Here is a 16682-nt window from a genome sequence, read left to right as displayed (position 1 = left end):
CGTGTGTCTCAGGGTGTCAATAATTATTGTGCACCCCGGCTTTTTTTAATTACAAAAATGTCTGATACGCGTAGGTTAGCAATAGTAAGCCAATTCCATTTGACGCATTGGCCTTTACGGTTCTCATGGTCGCATCGCTGCCACCGCTCGAGGACGCTGGCGACGGCGAAAGTGATACAGATTTCGTAGAATTTGCAGCTTCATTGCTCGATGCCGATGATGGCGAATCGGTGCTATTGGAATCGACGCTGGATGCCGCTACGCTCGAAGCCGTGCACGCCGCTATCAACGATCCTCAAGCTTCTGCCCTTGACACGATACTAACATCAAATCTGTCACTTCAGCTACAGCAGCAGCAATCCCAACTAGATGAGCAAATGAATGTATCAAAGATTAATGAATTTGGCCCTGAAATGGACAAAGGAGCTCAGATTGACGACGTATTAAGAGTTCTCGTGTGGTTCCGACGCGACCTCCGCATGCACGACAATCTAGCGCTTTCAGCAGCACTGGAATGGACCAAGGCGAACCAAGTGGGCAGCAAGGTTGTCTTTATTCCGCTGTATATCGTACACCGTCCAAAGATCATGCGCTGTGGCGTTAACCGCTTCCAATTTATGCTTGAGAGTGTCTCGGACTTGGCCAGTGTGCTGGCTGCACGGGGCTCACGCCTTGTGGTCGCTAGAGGAGACGGGTTGCAAGTCTTAAGGCGTTTGCTGCCCGCGTGGCGCATTTCGCATTTGTTCTTTGACGGTGCAAGCGAGCCATTTGCAATCGACCGAGACAATCGAGTGGTTGCATTGACAGAAAGTCTGGGGGTCCAGACGCACATAACGCATGGATACACGCTGTATAATTTGGATGCAGTCATACGGAGTAATAATGGTAAACCCCCGAAGACGTACACGGCATTTCTTCGTGCTCTTGCTTTGGAACCCGATCCTCCAAAGCCACTTCCGACACCAGAGAAAGTGCCGGCACCAGTTTATTTGCCCAGCGAGCTCTATCAGCAGGTGGTCGATTACTGGAAAAATCGACAAAAGGGGAATTGTACTGCATCATTCGCTGATGTGAGGGTACGAAGGACCGAGGACGAAGAGAAAAATCAGATGGAGGACACGTGGGAGGAGATAACGCACGAAATTGAGGAGATTGCGGGCCCGGAGCTTCAATTTACACTTCCAGAAGTAGTCGATTTTGGATACGTCGTGCCCGATCGGCATCCTTTTATCTACGGCGGGGAACAAATTGCGTTGAGTATTCTGCACGACTATTGTCGCAATGAAGGCCGCGTGGTAAAGTTTGAGAAGCCAAAGACGTCGCCCGCACAAATGACGCCATCGGCCTCGACCACGTCGCTGAGCCCGTACTTGTATTTTGGGTGTATCAGTCCACGGACGTTTTTGCATCATGTACGAGGGATTCAGGAACACTACGCAAAAGCGTTGTCCGCTACACCTGTGAGCTTGGACGGACAGCTTCTTTGGCGTGAGTTTTTTCACTGCCACGGCCGCGCAAATCCGTATTTTGACAAAATGGAAGAGAGTCCGACGTGTTTACAAATTGACTGGCGATGGCACACGATTCCAGAAAAGGAAGAGGATTTGACTGACGACGACAAGCTCGCTCGCTCCCATTTTAAATCCTGGACCGAAGGTCAGACTGGATTTCCATGGATCGACGCAATAATGACGCAACTTAAAGTGGAAGGCTGGATGCACCATCTAGCTCGCCACTCGGTCGCGTGTTTTCTAACGCGGGGCGATCTGTATATTTCGTGGGTGCGAGGGCTCGAGGTCTTTCAAGAGAGGCTCATTGATCATGACTGGAGCATCAATGCTGGTAATTGGTTGTGGCTTAGCAGTAGCTATTTCTTCGCAGCGTACTTTCGAGTGTACTCGCCGTCGACATTTGGCAAAAAGTGGGATCCCGAAGGTCTGTTTATTCGCAAGTATGTCCCGGCATTGAGCAACATGCCAAATAAATATATTTACGAGCCGTGGAAGGCACCGATGACTGTACAGTACGCCGCAGGATGCCTCGTTGGCAAAGACTACCCATTCCCGATTGTGGACCACAAGATTGCCATGCGTCGATGCATGGCCGGCATGAAAAAGTCATATGGTATCAATAAGTTCGGCACTCCACCAGTTCCACGAGTACTTTCGAGTCCCCGTACGAAGCGATTGCGTGAGGGTTCGTTTAGTTGACAAATCGACGCAGTAGACGAGAGTGGTGGTAGCCAATGCGCCGAGCCCATGAAGATAGTTTATTTGATATACCAAAAGAGGCTTTTCTTTTGAAATTGAGTGGTGTTACGATTCTAGGATGAATTGATGAAAAATTTCAAGAAAATAACGTCATGAGACGATTCTATCGAATCGCAAATGGCCTAACCTGCGTTTAAAAAAAACAAGGTCCGTTTCTTGTAATTAATCTCAAGTCGGCCGTACTCTTGCAGTTGCATTTCGAGAAGCAGTAAGCCTTTCTGTATTCATGCCTAAACCGATGTCCTGTCACGTTAAATAGTGGTTAGCTGCTCCCTTGCAGTAATGACGTGTTTTTGGCATCAGTTGAGCACGACCGAATTCGTCGGCATTTGGCGCCGAAGCGCATCGTCGGCGCACCGCCGGCGGGCCATCACCAATCATTTCTCGTGTCGCAATGGCCAAGAAAAGACAGCGAAGCATGTCAACGTTCCACGTGGACGGACTTCCGACGCTGCAGATTGATGTCGACGATGGTGGGTCAGCAGGAGGGTTTTTAGACCAAGAGGACGCGAGCTCGTTTGAGCACGGCTTGCAGGACTGTGAGAGCGACATGGCGACAGTGACGTCTTCCTTTAGTGCTCTTAACGGAGACATGTCGTTGAAACGAAGCCATTCGCTTGCGTGTGGTTTTAAACGGCGAGCGATCGTTTGGTTTCGTCGCGACATGAGGCTTCACGACAACTTGGCATTAACTGCCGCGATGCGCGCGCAGGAGCAGCTGTATAGAACAAACAACGAAGAGATGGCGTTGTTGCCAATTTACATCCTTCACCGCCCTCGTCACAAACGCTGCGGGGCCGTACGGTTCCAATTTCTGCTCGAAGCTGTGAGCGACCTGGGGAACTCCATTGCCAAGCTTCAAGGTCGGCTTTTAGTGCTCCGAGGTGAATCCGAAGACGTTTTGCGCGTTGTTATGGCTGCATGGGGCGTCACGGATCTCTTTTTTGAATCGAGCGTCATGCCGTACGCCGTTGACCGCGATACTCGCGTCTGTGCGATCGCAGAGTCTCTGGACGTGAAAGTCACGAAGATCCGTGGGGGTACGCTCTTTGACCCGCTTGAAATCATTCGATTGAATGGTGGTCAGACGCCCACGGAGTTCGAACGGTTGCTGGAAATCACCAACAAGATGCCACAGCCAGCACAGCCGATTCCTGCTCCCGTGGAGCTTAAACATGCTGCTTCCTTTAGTATCGAACAGCTAACGCAGTGGCTTCAGGATTCGTGCTATCACGATCGCTGTGTAGCAGACGCTATCGCTGGAATCGGCGAAGGAGAAGCCGATTTGCGCCCATTTCGTGTTCCATCGCTAACAGCGTTTGGATTGACGCCTCCAGACCCGCATACTCCTTTTGTTGGCGGCGAGAGCGAAGCCTTAAAGAGACTTGATGCGTTTTGCGAAGATGAACGCCGCGTGGGGCTGTTTGAGAAGCCAAAAACGTCTCCTGTGGCTGTGGAAGCGCCTTCCACCACGTCGTTGAGTGCGTACTTGACATTCGGGTGCTTGAGTGCCCGCGAATTCTTCTACCGCATCATGTTTATCCAGCTGCAGTTCCCACATCGTCCAGGGTTTCCTGTCCAGGTGACGCTAGAAGGTCAGCTCATGTGGCGCGAGTTTTTTTACTGCTACGCGTGTGGAACTCCAAACTTTGACTCGTTGAAACGAAATCGTGGGTGCAAGCAGATTCAATGGCGTTTGCTTAACGATGAAGACGCGAAGGGCGACTCCCGGATCGTAGAACCAGACGATGTCCTTGCTGAACGCCAATTACAGTGCTGGAAGGATGGACGGACTGGTTTTCCTTGGATTGACGCCGTCATGCGGCAAATTAATCAGGAAGGCTGGACACATCACGCTGGTCGCCATGCTGCTGCATGTTTTCTTACGCGTGGCATGCTCTACATCTCGTGGTCACGAGGAGCCTCGTACTTTCAGGAAAAGATGATTGACATGGACTGGCCGATTAATATTGGCAACTGGCTCTGGGTGAGCGCAAGTTGTTTCTTCACAAATTATCGCCGAGTCGCGTCTCCGTCCACGTTTCCACAGCGTTGGGATCCGCAGGGCCAATTCATACGGAAATATATACCAGCGCTTCGCAACATGCCCGACAAGTTTGTGTACGAGCCGTGGAAAGCGCCATTGAAAGTACAGCGTGACGCTGGGTGCTTGATTGGTAAAGACTACCCGTTTCCTATTGTCGATAGCAAGCTCGCGATGACGCGATGCTTAGCTGACATGAGCCTCGCTTTCTCGGATACGGAGCATGTTATTGCTACGAATACACGTATCGAAGCGGATGAAGGTGAAGCCGGGTTTTGCACCGACGATATGTGCTACAGCTACCGCGATGCGGCTTCGATAGTACAGGTCTAGTTTCTTAAATACGTGGCATGGCCCAGTAGATAAATAAATTATGAATCTTCCGTTTTTATTAGCAAGCGTGTCTGAGGTAGTGAGCACAACTACGCGAAGAAAATATAAAACAACACAAGGAAAGTGTACTTGAACTCTATGGTAATTCTTTGAAAAAGAAGACGATCGACTAGGTTGCAGCACGTTGAACAAAATCCATTGCCAGCTGCTTCACGTGTTCCACGTGCTCGTCATCACCCTGCTCCTGCTCGAATCGCAAATACTTTTTAAACAGAAACTTCATCTTCTTGGCTGAAAAGTCCATGGACACAAGACGTTCAAACAGCGCACGCACGAGAGCGACGTCGCCAAACTTAATCTCCTTGTCCAAATAAACATTCCATAAGTCCATGCGCTTTGGGTAGTTGGCTAGAATGCCCTCAAAGATCGTCCGAGCCTTGTCGAGCTCGCTTTGCCCGTACAATAGCTGACCATACTTGAGAATCACGGGTAAGTGCTTGTGGGCAGCGAGGCTCTTGAGACTGCGCTGGAGTGTCTCGGCCGCTTCTGCAAACTGGTTGTGGCGAACCAAGTACTGTAGGGATTGGATCCACGTCTGCTTGCTCGAACGGAATTTCTTTTGCATGGTGTTGAGCGTCTGTTGCACATCGTCGTGTTCCTCAGCACGATTGTACAGGTCCACAAGGTGCAAATAAATGCGCTTCGGATGATTGACTTGCAACGCGCTCTTGAATACGCGCAGAAAGCTCGCATCGTCCCCAAAATCGTGCTCCAAGTTGAGATAAGCCACCCACACGTTCAGCTTGTCCTTGTCTTCACGGAATGACACTGCAGATGTCGCGCGAAGAGCGACATCACGCGCTAGATCAACTTCCGTAAGCGAGACGTGGAAGGCCATGTACTGGATCCACAAGAATGAGCTCTGCGGCGACACGGCTAGTAGACGCTCATAGTCACTTGCGGTCTGAGGGACTTTGTCATTGCTAGCAAGTGCTTTCTCACGCATCGCCACCCACTCGTCACTCTGAAGTCGATTCTTCGAGCTTGACTTGGACGAGTTGTTTACAGTTGTAAGCTCCTCTTCTTCACAAGAAGATTCATCGTTATCCTTTGCCTCCTTCAAGCCCAGCGCGTTTGAGAACCCGTCCCAGCTAAACTCAACTGGAGCCACATCCTCGCCCTCTGATGACGACGCATCATTCTCACCCAATGTGATCTCAATGGCCTTCCGCTTTGGTGGTGCTGGTACCAGCTTCTTCACCGGCAATTTTTCCTCGTCGACATCCATCTGCTCCTCTGATCCATCCTTGTCTTCGGCTTCCTCCATGTCAGCATCCATCGTCTCATCATCGTCATCCTGGCCGTGGTCAGCCATCTCTTCATCTTCCGATTCCTCTTCCGAGCTCGTAACCTCACCTGCAAAGTAGGAGGGCTTGAGTCCAAACGACACGCGGCGATCTTCGATCTTCAGCACTTTGGCTTTCACGTAGTCACCTTCCGAGAAGATCTGGTCCAACGACTGCGTCACCTTTTCATCGGCGACCTCGGAGATATGGCACAAGCCACTGATGGTCGTCTTTTCAATGCGAACAAAGACGCCGTACGTTTGCACCTTTGTGATTGTACCCTTGACAGTAAGGCCCTCCTTGAGGTCAGCCCACTTAAAGACCGACACGTCTTCCGAGACAATTGACGCCTTTAAACTCAGCTCCAGACCGCGATCCGACTTTTTCGTCACACGGCCGGCGACGAGCATGCCGGAAGGAAAATGAGTCTGCGGGTCGGTGACAAAGTCATCGCTGAGGTCACGAAGCATCACGCGGGCTGTCGTGTGTCGGTCAACGCGCACAAAGCAGCCACTCTTAGTGGTCGTAGCAACGAGAGCAGGGACCAAGTCGCCTACATTGTGTTCCCTTGGCTTTGACGTTTTTCTAGTGTACTCCGTCGGGTCTTCGATAGCGTCTTCACGCAGCGATAAGTCGATGTGATTGTTGTCTGTGGAAAGCACAAGACAGCGAACGACAGTGCCCGCTGCGAATTGAGGCCGCTCTAGCATGTTATTCTCCCATCTCGGCAGTAATTCTGTAATACAAACACGACCAAACGTGTGGGCCCCGAGCTGTACCATGATGGACGGCGGGCGGATGGCAGCCATTTTAGCCGTAATGACTCCGTTTACGACATTTCCTACGTTCAAAGTAGCACCTTTCTGTGTTGACCGAATAATAGACAGCTCCACGTGCTTCTTCTTATCGTCGACCTGCAGCACGAAACACTTGATTCGCTTGCCGACATGATACTTCTCACGAAACGTCCGTACAACGTCAAGATCTTCAGAGACCTCGACACAACAAAGAGAGCCCGTAACGCTGCTGCTAAGCCTGATAATCAGGTTGTCAGCAGTGTGGTCCGAGACGACACCGTCGACGGCATTGCCTTCCTTTAACAGCGCACGACCAGAACTGCCTTCCAGCCAGTCTGGACGAACAAAGCGCTGGACATCATTTCCGCCAGCCACGTCTTCAGCACGCAGAGATAGCTGCAGAGCATGGAACTTGGCGGGGTTTGTTTCGCTCACAGGCTTGAGCTTGTTGCTACCTTTTGCAGTAATCGCGATCACACGGCCAGTGACTGTAGTGTTGACCGAATACTTGTCGAATGGGTGAGCGTGGCCAGCCTTTTCGTCAATGCAATCAACGTCGACAATCGAAACTAACGCGCGCACCTTTCCAGTCTGCTTGTGCGTTTCCACACGAATATCCATTGAATTCTCCGAAATGCCGGTTATGACTCCAGTCACAGTATTACCAAGCACGAGATCCTCCTGAGCGTATTTGGGCAACTTTACTGATGATTTACGTAAAGCAATCTTCGAGTTTGTCACCACTTTTTCTTCTTCTAAGGCCAAGACCACCAGACCATCAAAAGGCGTCGAGATATCCCCACATTTCAACAAAGACTGCACCACGCAGCAAGCAATCGAGCCGCCTACTTCAATACCAAGTTGACTGCTGGTCTGGGACGGACACCAGAAGTCGCACAACTGCACTACACCAAACTGCAGCAGCTCGGTCTTTTTTGCATCGGGAAACGACACGATCGCATACTTTTCAGTGGGACTCACCGCTATCACGGAAGCAGCAGCGATCGTTGCTCCAGCTTTCACACGCTGTTTCTGTTTACGCAACTTTTTAAATCCGCTCTGCACCAAAGCTTCATCCGTAGCACCATAATAAACGCTCTTGCTAAAATCGTAGTCTATTAGCAGCAGCTTCACAGTGTCACCTTCGCTCCACTCACACTTTTGATCGGTCGCCATTGGCACCAGAACCGTGACAGTATCGTCATCTTTTTCCAAAGCAAAGACGGCGCCATAAGGACGAATACCAATAAACTCCGCCTTCTCAGTCTTGCCTACAGTAAACAAAAGTTTCTTTTCTTTCGCGAAATTCCAAACCATAGCTTGCTCGCGAACATACGCTTGAAAGAAGGCAGGACGAACTTTGTTCGCGCTGGTTGACGGCAGGATAAAATTACTTTGCCGAAACCCGACCGAAAACCGTTTTTTCTCCGTATCGATCTTTTCCACCGAGCACATCACGGTCTCGCCAATTTCAAACATATTCTCGTCAATCTGGGCCACAAATTGCTCTTTTAACGAACCTTTTGGAGCAATGGCAACGAGATTGTTGAGAAACTTTACAAAAACGCCCTTGGACACGTTCACCGACGTGATGTGACCAATGAGAACAGCTTTCTCCTGCACGTCTTCAAAAGTACGCGGTAATACGGTCTTGCGCAAGGCGTATTCAAGCAGCAGCGGTTTTTTCGAGAGCATAAGCGTACCGTCCGACTCCTGAGAGACAACGAGTAGCGGCTCCGTGATCTCGTCACCAGCCTGAAATCGTTGCACGATCTCGTCCACAAGCAACGTATTCCTCGGGAAATCGGTCAAGTGCACAAAGGGGAGTATCCCTTCCAATTGATCGTTTGTCTGCACTCGCAGGCGCGTCGTCTCAACTCCCGTGACTTTGACATTCGTAATCGTTTTTCCAACCAAGGTCCCCACTGAGTCCGGAGCGGCGGTAATTTGGTTAAACGAGCTGTTTGTTGTCGTGTCAAAAGAGAGCATCAATCGTCTCCTGGTTGCGTCACAACGCGTCACGCGCGCCTTCACTACCTGGCCTACAACATATGCTTCTTCCAAATTCGTAATGCCCGCCTGCTGGAGTACAGCCACGGGAACAAGTCCGTACACATTGTTGTAAAACGTGACAATTACACCGTACTCGCCGATTTTAGTAATGAATCCGTGGGCAATTTGGCCCATCGAAGCTTCCTCGAATGAGCTCAAGACGGGCAAGTCTGACGAAAGCAAGGCTGACTTCATTGTCAGGAACGTCTTGTTGGCGTCGATATCCACATGCAGCACGCGCGCAGTTGCGCTTTTGCCAACTTTATACTTGCTATTGTTCTTCTTCTTGCTCAGCAAAAAGCCGGGGATGTGTTGTGGAGTGACCAAACCACGGACACCTTCACTTATCTCCAAAAGCATGCCCCAAGACTCGACCGACAAGATTTTACCGTGCACCGTGGTGCCAGGAACCAAGTCTTTATGACGCAGCACGATCTGAGATATCGCATGATCCGCGCAGGTCACGCTTGCTACTGCATCAAAGGGTGAAAAGCCCAAGACACGGCACTTGATAGTGGAACCGACTTTAAATTTCTTCTCAAGCTTGTCGACGCGCTTGTCTGAAACCTTGGAAATGTGCACATATCCAGGCACAAAATCTTTCCAACTGAGATGCGATGTCGCGCTTTTCTTGACACTACCACCCTCCATCGTGACGTCTTCGTCCTTGCTTTTGAGCGACAAGAGCATCCCGATGCCGGCATCAATGCGTTCAATCGAGGCGTTTTCAATGATGTCACCTATTGAATATAAAGACTCGGGGACTTGCAAGTGAACGACATGAGGGGCCATGGACAGCGTGATTTGTTTCGTGGTAGCATCGATACTTACAATACGCGCACGGGCTTTTAGTCCTCTACGGTACAATTCTTGCCAGCCACGTTCGCACGGCAGACTCATGTGATTCTCCTCGACAGTGGCGGTGAAAAACGTGAGGAATGTCACGCTGAGTCCGTTCTCGAGAATTTCGTCGACACGAACATTCAGCAGCATGCCCGGAATTAGCTGCTTCAACGCGAACGCGTCGCCGCGCGTAACGGCCTTGACGACTTGGCTGCGGTCTGTGGTCACCGTGGCCGTATTTGTGTGAGTGTTGATAGATTGAACGTTTACCAGCAAGTTTTGACCCTTGTGCACGGGAGTCGTGAGGTCTTTGCGGGGTACAAACGCAAGCATTCCACGAATGCCTACGTTCATTATCGCGCCGTGGTCCTCTACGGACGACACAGTGGCATGTAGCGAAGCACCTTTGGTAAGGCTACTGGGGCTGAGCTCGGCATGAAGTCGTGAGGTGCGAAGCGAAAGGTAGATTTTTTTGTGTTTGTCAGCCTTTGCCGTGGCCAGCACGACGCAAGGCACGAACTGGCCAACTGTAAAGATAGTACTCAGTAATGGCAATTGTTCATCATTTGAATTCTCTTGCTGTGTCTTAAGTGCATTTTTCTGGGACTCAATAAACTCGTAGAACTCATCCGAGCACTCGCTTAGAGCAACCGTGCCGTTTAGTTTATTCGGCAAACTGATCATTAAATCCTGGCCGTCCGTGATCTGACGCACGCAGCCGAGTAGTAACATGCCTTTGTGCAGCGTTTTGAAGCTTAACACCACGGCCTTCGCAGCCTTGCTGTTATCCTTGGCGCTGACAGAAGTGCTCTTGGCAGCAGCGGAACTCTTCGCCTTTTTCTTTGGCTGCTCGTCATTGACAGCAGCCAGCCCGCGCTTACCGAATAGCGCTTCACTCACAGGATTCACGGATTCGCCCACTTTTTCGTTCAAAGCTTGGGGCTTCTTACCACGTGGAAAATTCATCGCCACTGCTGTCGTTGCCATCGCTTCGAAGCTTGACACCGTTTCGACGATTGGTTGGATGATGACGACGCTGGGATTGGCTACATGTATCTATGTACCGACGGCTATGGTACGAATTAGGCAATTGGTAAACGTTGATTCACGATGTAAGAAAAAGTACTTTGTTAATTTGTTCTCTTTTTTACGTCTTGTGCCAATGTACCCTGTAACCAGCCCTACGAGGTTTTGCGGCGAATGTATCCACTTGAGCTAAACGCAGGTTTGCAGACATATCGACGCCCAATGGAACGAAATGTGCCCTTCTTCATGATAACGTATCCCGTCACGAAAAAAAGCACTACGGCGGCAATCACGCCGTCGCGCACACGCGTGGCCACGGGCAACTCCGGACGTGTGCTCAGCGACACCGTGACAATCGCACAGGTAGCAAGCGCGACCTCCAGCATCAAATGCACAAGACTGTGCTGTTGCTGGAAAGTAAAAGGCGATTCATCGCGCTTATCCGGAGCAAAGTTCCCGACCAGCAGGTCAAACGCGTCCTGACGAATGCCATCCGAGAAGTTGTTGAGATAATACCGAGTGATCGAATTAACCCCGTCTTGCAAGGCCCCTGCGAGGGTCCGTCGGCCTGTACGCGTAAAGTCCGTCTTGAGCGCTCCTGTGCCGGCGTACATCCTGCTCACGTAGTCGGCGTTGTCCGCCCACGCGTTCTTGAACACGACTTCGAAACTTTCGTAAGGCGAGTCCAGCACACTGTTGCCGTTGTCGTCTTTTACGACATCAAACGGATAAAGCTGCAGCGCCATGAGCATCGTACGCCGCGCGAAAAGACTCATGACGACGTTCGTGCGGTCCAGATTGTCCATACAATTGACGCGAAAGACGCCACGCTGGCGCGAGAGCAGTCGTCCTTCCCCGTCACACTCGAACCAGCCGTACTGCGTAAACTGCTCCTCGACCTCCGTCAGGAGCTTGGACAAGTTGTGCCACGCCATCTTGCGGCACTCGTGGTGAAAGTCAAACCACACGTAGGCCACAGGCTCTGCAAAGAGCTGCGAAATCGACGTCGGCGCTAACGACACGGGAATACTCGGCGGGGGATGTATCCGAGCCGGAAGGGACATTAATGCTTGCAGCGTAGCGGATCCTACTGACCCAGGGACCTTGTCGCTGTTACTAGCCATTGATGCACTAGTAGGAGAGCCTGCTAAAGAGCCTCCTGTGCTAGATGTTCCGACTCCGTTGCTACCGTTTCCTGCAAGGGCTGGAGGCAGCGCATTCGGTGTACTCTTCTGCTGAGGCGATAGAACATTCCGTGCAGGAGACATGGGCATGGACAGCGCTGCCGAGGAGCCAACCGAGCTCAATCCGTCGCCAGACTTCGATAGCGTATTGTACTTCTTGGCGTATTTGCCAAATGCCGATCCAAGCTGCGCCTGATCGCGCACGGTGGAGCTCTTGCCAGCCTTGTCAATGAGATTCACGCACGTAATGTGTCCGTACCTTTGAATCAAATTGTCCATATGGGCGCGAAACGCGAGTTCGTTCCAGTCCACGACGCTCTCGTGCCCTGAGAACGCGTAGCGCGTGCGTGGCATGTACTTGAGCGTGACCAATTGGTCCCAATAGAGCGGGATGCTTCCTCGCACTTGCACGTACGAGCACATGGCTCGAGACGGCTTAATCAACAGCATCTCCGTCTCGGCAAAGTTCGCGACGCATCCATCCTTGTCGACTCCTCGGACATTAAAGCGAGTCCCGACGCGTCGCCAGCTCCTTCGGGTGAAGAACAAGATATCGTAGCGCTGCCCATTGACGGCGCACTTTTTAATGACCTTTACAAAGCCCGAGATCACGGGCACGATCCAGTCCCCCAGCTCCAACTCAATGAACTTGGCCATCACGGGCTTGTTCCAGAAGAAATCCTCCTCTGCACGCGCATAGAGCGCCGACGGGCGCTGCACAGCCGACGACGCGGACGCCCGTTTCTGAGCCGAGAGAGTCAGATCGAGGTCGTAGCTGAAGTAGAATGTGCGGGACGCGAGCGCGGATTGCAGCATTCGGCAGTACTCGCGCTCGTCCTGCTTCTCGCGAGTACTCGCGTGCTTAAAGAAGCTTTGGTGCACGGCGGCGCTGACGGGCAGCAGCTTCAGCTCGAGGATGCAATAGATCTTTTCGCTGTTGGGACCCGATCCGACCACGCGCGAGTCCGTCACGACCGCCAAGTACGGCCCGCTTAGCAGCGTGTACACGCCGTAGACTGCGTGGATGGATACGGCGGCCGCGTCGTCGCTAAGCTGCAGTTTGCGGTCAACCTGCTGCTCGATGTCCACGCCGCCGTTTGACGGATTTGCCGCTAGACGCAGCCATGGACCTGCTCCAGCGCGGCAGTCTTCGAGCAAGAGTTCCGCTCGCTCCGTATAGACCTTGAACATGCTTCTCTACTTACACCCTGCCTATCTTAGCTCGTCGTATCCGACGATGGGGGGGTCTGAACTCTTTTTTAGGTCCTAAAAAGAGGTGATAACTTTCCCCATAGAGTGCTTGTATATAAACACTGGAATAACTACTCGATGCGCGCGTACAGAAGTTAGGACATTAACTCGCCAATGTTTTGCAACTCTGGAGGATGGTACCATTTATGACGTGTCAGGTCTTCTGTAACAAACCGGCACAGACGCAGAAAATCGTCAATCGTCAGACTTTCGACTGTTTCAGAGCACCATTCATGTGGTGTAATACACATCACGGGAAAAAATCAAACCTTTGGAATACCTCTTGCGTGGCCGAATTCCTTATTAAGGTGAATAGGGTAAGGTATGTTACAATTTTAACATAAATAAAGGTCGGGCATCCGCACCATAATATTATTTATTACCTATAAGAGGAATAATCAATATTAACTCGTATGTGATGAGATATTATAATTAAGAAGCATGCTTTCAAACTTAACATTCCCAATATTTACAAAACTCGGTAATATTGAAGCAAAACGATGATAATTCTGTTGATTGGCTGATTCAAGTTTGAATCAACGCCAATCAACAGAAATTTTCATCGTTTTGCTCCACCCTAGCACGATGCGCTTTCAGAAGATTACCCAGACCTATCGATCAAGGTGATAAACTCGTTGAACGCATCAGTGTAGCGCGCATGCCCAGAACATCTAAGGGCACATCACAGACCTGTTATTGCCTCCAACTTCCTTTGGTTTGATTACCCAAAAGTCCATCTAAGAAGTCCACCACTGATGCAATAAGACATAAGCTCTATTGATTGGTTGATTTAAGTCTAAATCAACTCCGCCAATTGTTATACGACACGATGGTGCGGTGCGCAAGGAGGCGCCATACTGAAATAGATAATAATATAATTAGTTCAGCTGTAGAAAGAAGATCGTTACGTAGGAAACTAAATATATATTAATACAGTTTTACTGTACCCTAATTATAGTCCTTTAAATTACCTTCGGTAGCTAAATGCCCTTAGATACTTAGAATTCTTCCTCTGCACTCTTGTGTACGTGAAGTTTCGAGGCACCTAACCTTCACTGTAATCAGTGTAAGGTCAACTAGTACTTACCAGTACGAGCGAAAGGTGCCCCGTTACACCTGGTAGCACTTCGTAGTCCGTTCAGCGACCTGCGCACGTTCCATCCAACGTGGATATGTTGAATAAAGAAAGAGGGAGCTTTTAAGCAACTCAAGAAGATTATCACACAACTCGTGAAAGATTTACTCATTTGAGTGACCTTGAATGGAGAGCGATCGAACGAATAAGTTCAGTCGAAGGCTGGCCAGACGTTGGCGCTATGCTGTTCACTCTGAACACAGATGAACAGCATGCGGCGAACTCGACATGGCCAGAGAGAAAGTAGCTTTTGTTCACCAGCAAGGCTCCCAACACGCGGAGGTGTTGAGTAAACAGGTGATCAACAATTGAAACTGTTGAGATAGCACCATGTAACTGCTGCTAANTCGTTCAAAGCTTGGGGCTTCTTACCACGTGGAAAATTCATCGCCACTGCTGTCGTTGCCATCGCTTCGAAGCTTGACACCGTTTCGACGATTGGTTGGATGATGACGACGCTGGGATTGGCTACATGTATCCATGTACCGACGGCTATGGTACGAATTAGGCAATTGTTAAACGTCGATTCACAATGTAAGAAAAAAGTACTTTTGTAAATTTGTTCTCTTTTTTACGTCTTGTGCCAATGTACCCTGTAACCAGCCCTACGAGGTTTTGCGGCGAATGTATCCACTTGAGCTAAACGCAGGTTTGCAGACATATCGACGCCCAATGGAACGAAATGTGCCCTTCTTCATGATAACGTATCCCGTCACGAAAAAAAGCACTACGGCGGCAATCACGCCGTCGCGCACACGCGTGGCCACGGGCAACTCCGGACGTGTGCTCAGCGACACCGTGACAATCGCACAGGTAGCAAGCGCGACCTCCAGCATCAAATGCACAAGACTGTGCTGTTGCTGGAAAGTAAAAGGCGATTCATCGCGCTTATCCGGAGCAAAGTTCCCGACCAGCAGGTCAAACGCGTCCTGACGAATGCCATCCGAGAAGTTGTTGAGATAATACCGAGTGATCGAATTAACCCCGTCTTGCAAGGCCCCTGCGAGGGTCCGTCGGCCTGTACGCGTAAAGTCCGTCTTGAGCGCTCCTGTGCCGGCGTACATCCTGCTCACGTAGTCGGCGTTGTCCGCCCACGCGTTCTTGAACACGACTTCGAAACTTTCGTAAGGCGAGTCCAGCACACTGTTGCCGTTGTCGTCTTTTACGACATCAAACGGATAAAGCTGCAGCGCCATGAGCATCGTACGCCGCGCGAAAAGACTCATGACGACGTTCGTGCGGTCCAGATTGTCCATACAATTGACGCGAAAGACGCCACGCTGGCGCGAGAGCAGTCGTCCTTCCCCGTCACACTCGAACCAGCCGTACTGCGTAAACTGCTCCTCGACCTCCGTCAGGAGCTTGGACAAGTTGTGCCACGCCATCTTGCGGCACTCGTGGTGAAAGTCAAACCACACATAGGCCACAGGCTCTGCAAAGAGCTGCGAAATCGACGTCGGCGCTAACGGCACGGGAATACTCGGCGGGGGATGTATCCGAGCCGGAAGGGACATTAATGCTTGCAGCGTAGCGGATCCTACTGACCCAGGGACCTTGTCGCTGTTACTAGCCATTGATGCGCTAGTGGGAGAGCCTGCTAAAGAGCCTCCTGTGCTAGATGTTCCGACTCCGTTGCTACCGTTTCCTGCAAGGGCTGGAGGCAGCGCATTCGGTGTACTCTTCTGCTGAGGCGATAGAACATTCCGTGCAGGAGACATTGGCATGGACAGCGCTGCCGAGGAGCCAACCGAGCTCAATCCGTCGCCAGACTTCGATAGCGTATTGTACTTCTTGGCGTATTTGCCAAATGCCGATCCAAGCTGCGCCTGATCGCGCACGGTGGAGCTCTTGCCAGCCTTGTCAATGAGATTCACGCACGTAATGTGTCCGTACCTTTGAATCAAATTGTCCATATGGGCGCGAAACGCGAGTTCATTCCAGTCCACGACGCTCTCGTGCCCTGAGAACGCGTAGCGCGTGCGTGGCATGTACTTGAGCGTGACCAATTGGTCCCAATAGAGCGGGATGCTTCCTCGCACTTGCACGTACGAGCACATGGCTCGAGACGGCTTAATCAACAGCATCTCCGTCTCGGCAAAGTTCGCGACGCATCCATCCTTGTCGACTCCTCGGACATTAAAGCGAGTCCCGACGCGTCGCCAGCTTCTTCGGGTGAAGAACAAGATATCGTAGCGCTGCCCATTGACGGCGCACTTTTTAATGACCTTCACAAAGCCCGAGATCACGGGCACGATCCAGTCCCCCAGCTCCAACTCAATGAATTTGGCCATCACGGGCTTGTTCCAAAAGAAATCCTCCTCTGCACGCGCATAGAGCGCCGACGGGCGCTGCACAGCCGACGACGCGGACGCCCGTTTCTGAGCCGAGAGAGTCAGATCGA

The 16682-nt window shown here is 51.0% G+C and overlaps 3 protein-coding genes across 3 annotated transcripts in view; 1 reads left to right on the top strand and 2 right to left on the bottom strand.

The window, feature by feature from the left end:
• Nucleotides 1-125: 125 nt before the first annotated feature.
• CCR75_005323 (uncharacterized protein) lies at nt 126-4647 on the top strand (the record flags this gene model as incomplete). Its single annotated transcript, XM_067963405.1, has 3 exons — nt 126-2196; nt 2224-2267; nt 2674-4647. 3 exons carry the CDS (start codon nt 126-128, stop codon nt 4645-4647), a joined length of 4089 nt encoding a protein of 1362 aa, XP_067817147.1.
• A 169-nt stretch (nt 4648-4816) lies between these two features.
• On the bottom strand, nt 4817-10672 carry CCR75_005322 (uncharacterized protein; the record flags this gene model as incomplete). The annotated part of the gene is made up of 1 exon (XM_067963404.1): nt 4817-10672. One exon carries the CDS (start codon nt 10670-10672, stop codon nt 4817-4819), a length of 5856 nt encoding a protein of 1951 aa, XP_067817245.1.
• A 194-nt stretch (nt 10673-10866) lies between these two features.
• Nucleotides 10867-16682, bottom strand: part of CCR75_005321 (uncharacterized protein) — a gene marked incomplete at both ends in the record, with an annotated part of 6240 nt that continues 424 nt past the window's right edge. Inside the window, 2 exons of the mRNA XM_067963403.1 lie at nt 10867-13087; nt 14891-16682. The exon at nt 14891-16682 is cut by the window's right edge and continues 424 nt beyond it. Coding sequence (XP_067817125.1) covers nt 10867-13087; nt 14891-16682 — 4013 coding nt within the window. The remainder of the gene's footprint in view (nt 13088-14890) is intronic.

The sequence above is a fragment of the Bremia lactucae genome, linkage group LG11, assembly GCF_004359215.1.
Source record: "Bremia lactucae strain SF5 linkage group LG11, whole genome shotgun sequence".
NCBI lineage: Eukaryota > Oomycota > Peronosporomycetes > Peronosporales > Peronosporaceae > Bremia > Bremia lactucae.
Note: the sequence above shows the minus strand (reverse complement) of the source record. Positions and strands in the feature narration are given on the sequence as shown.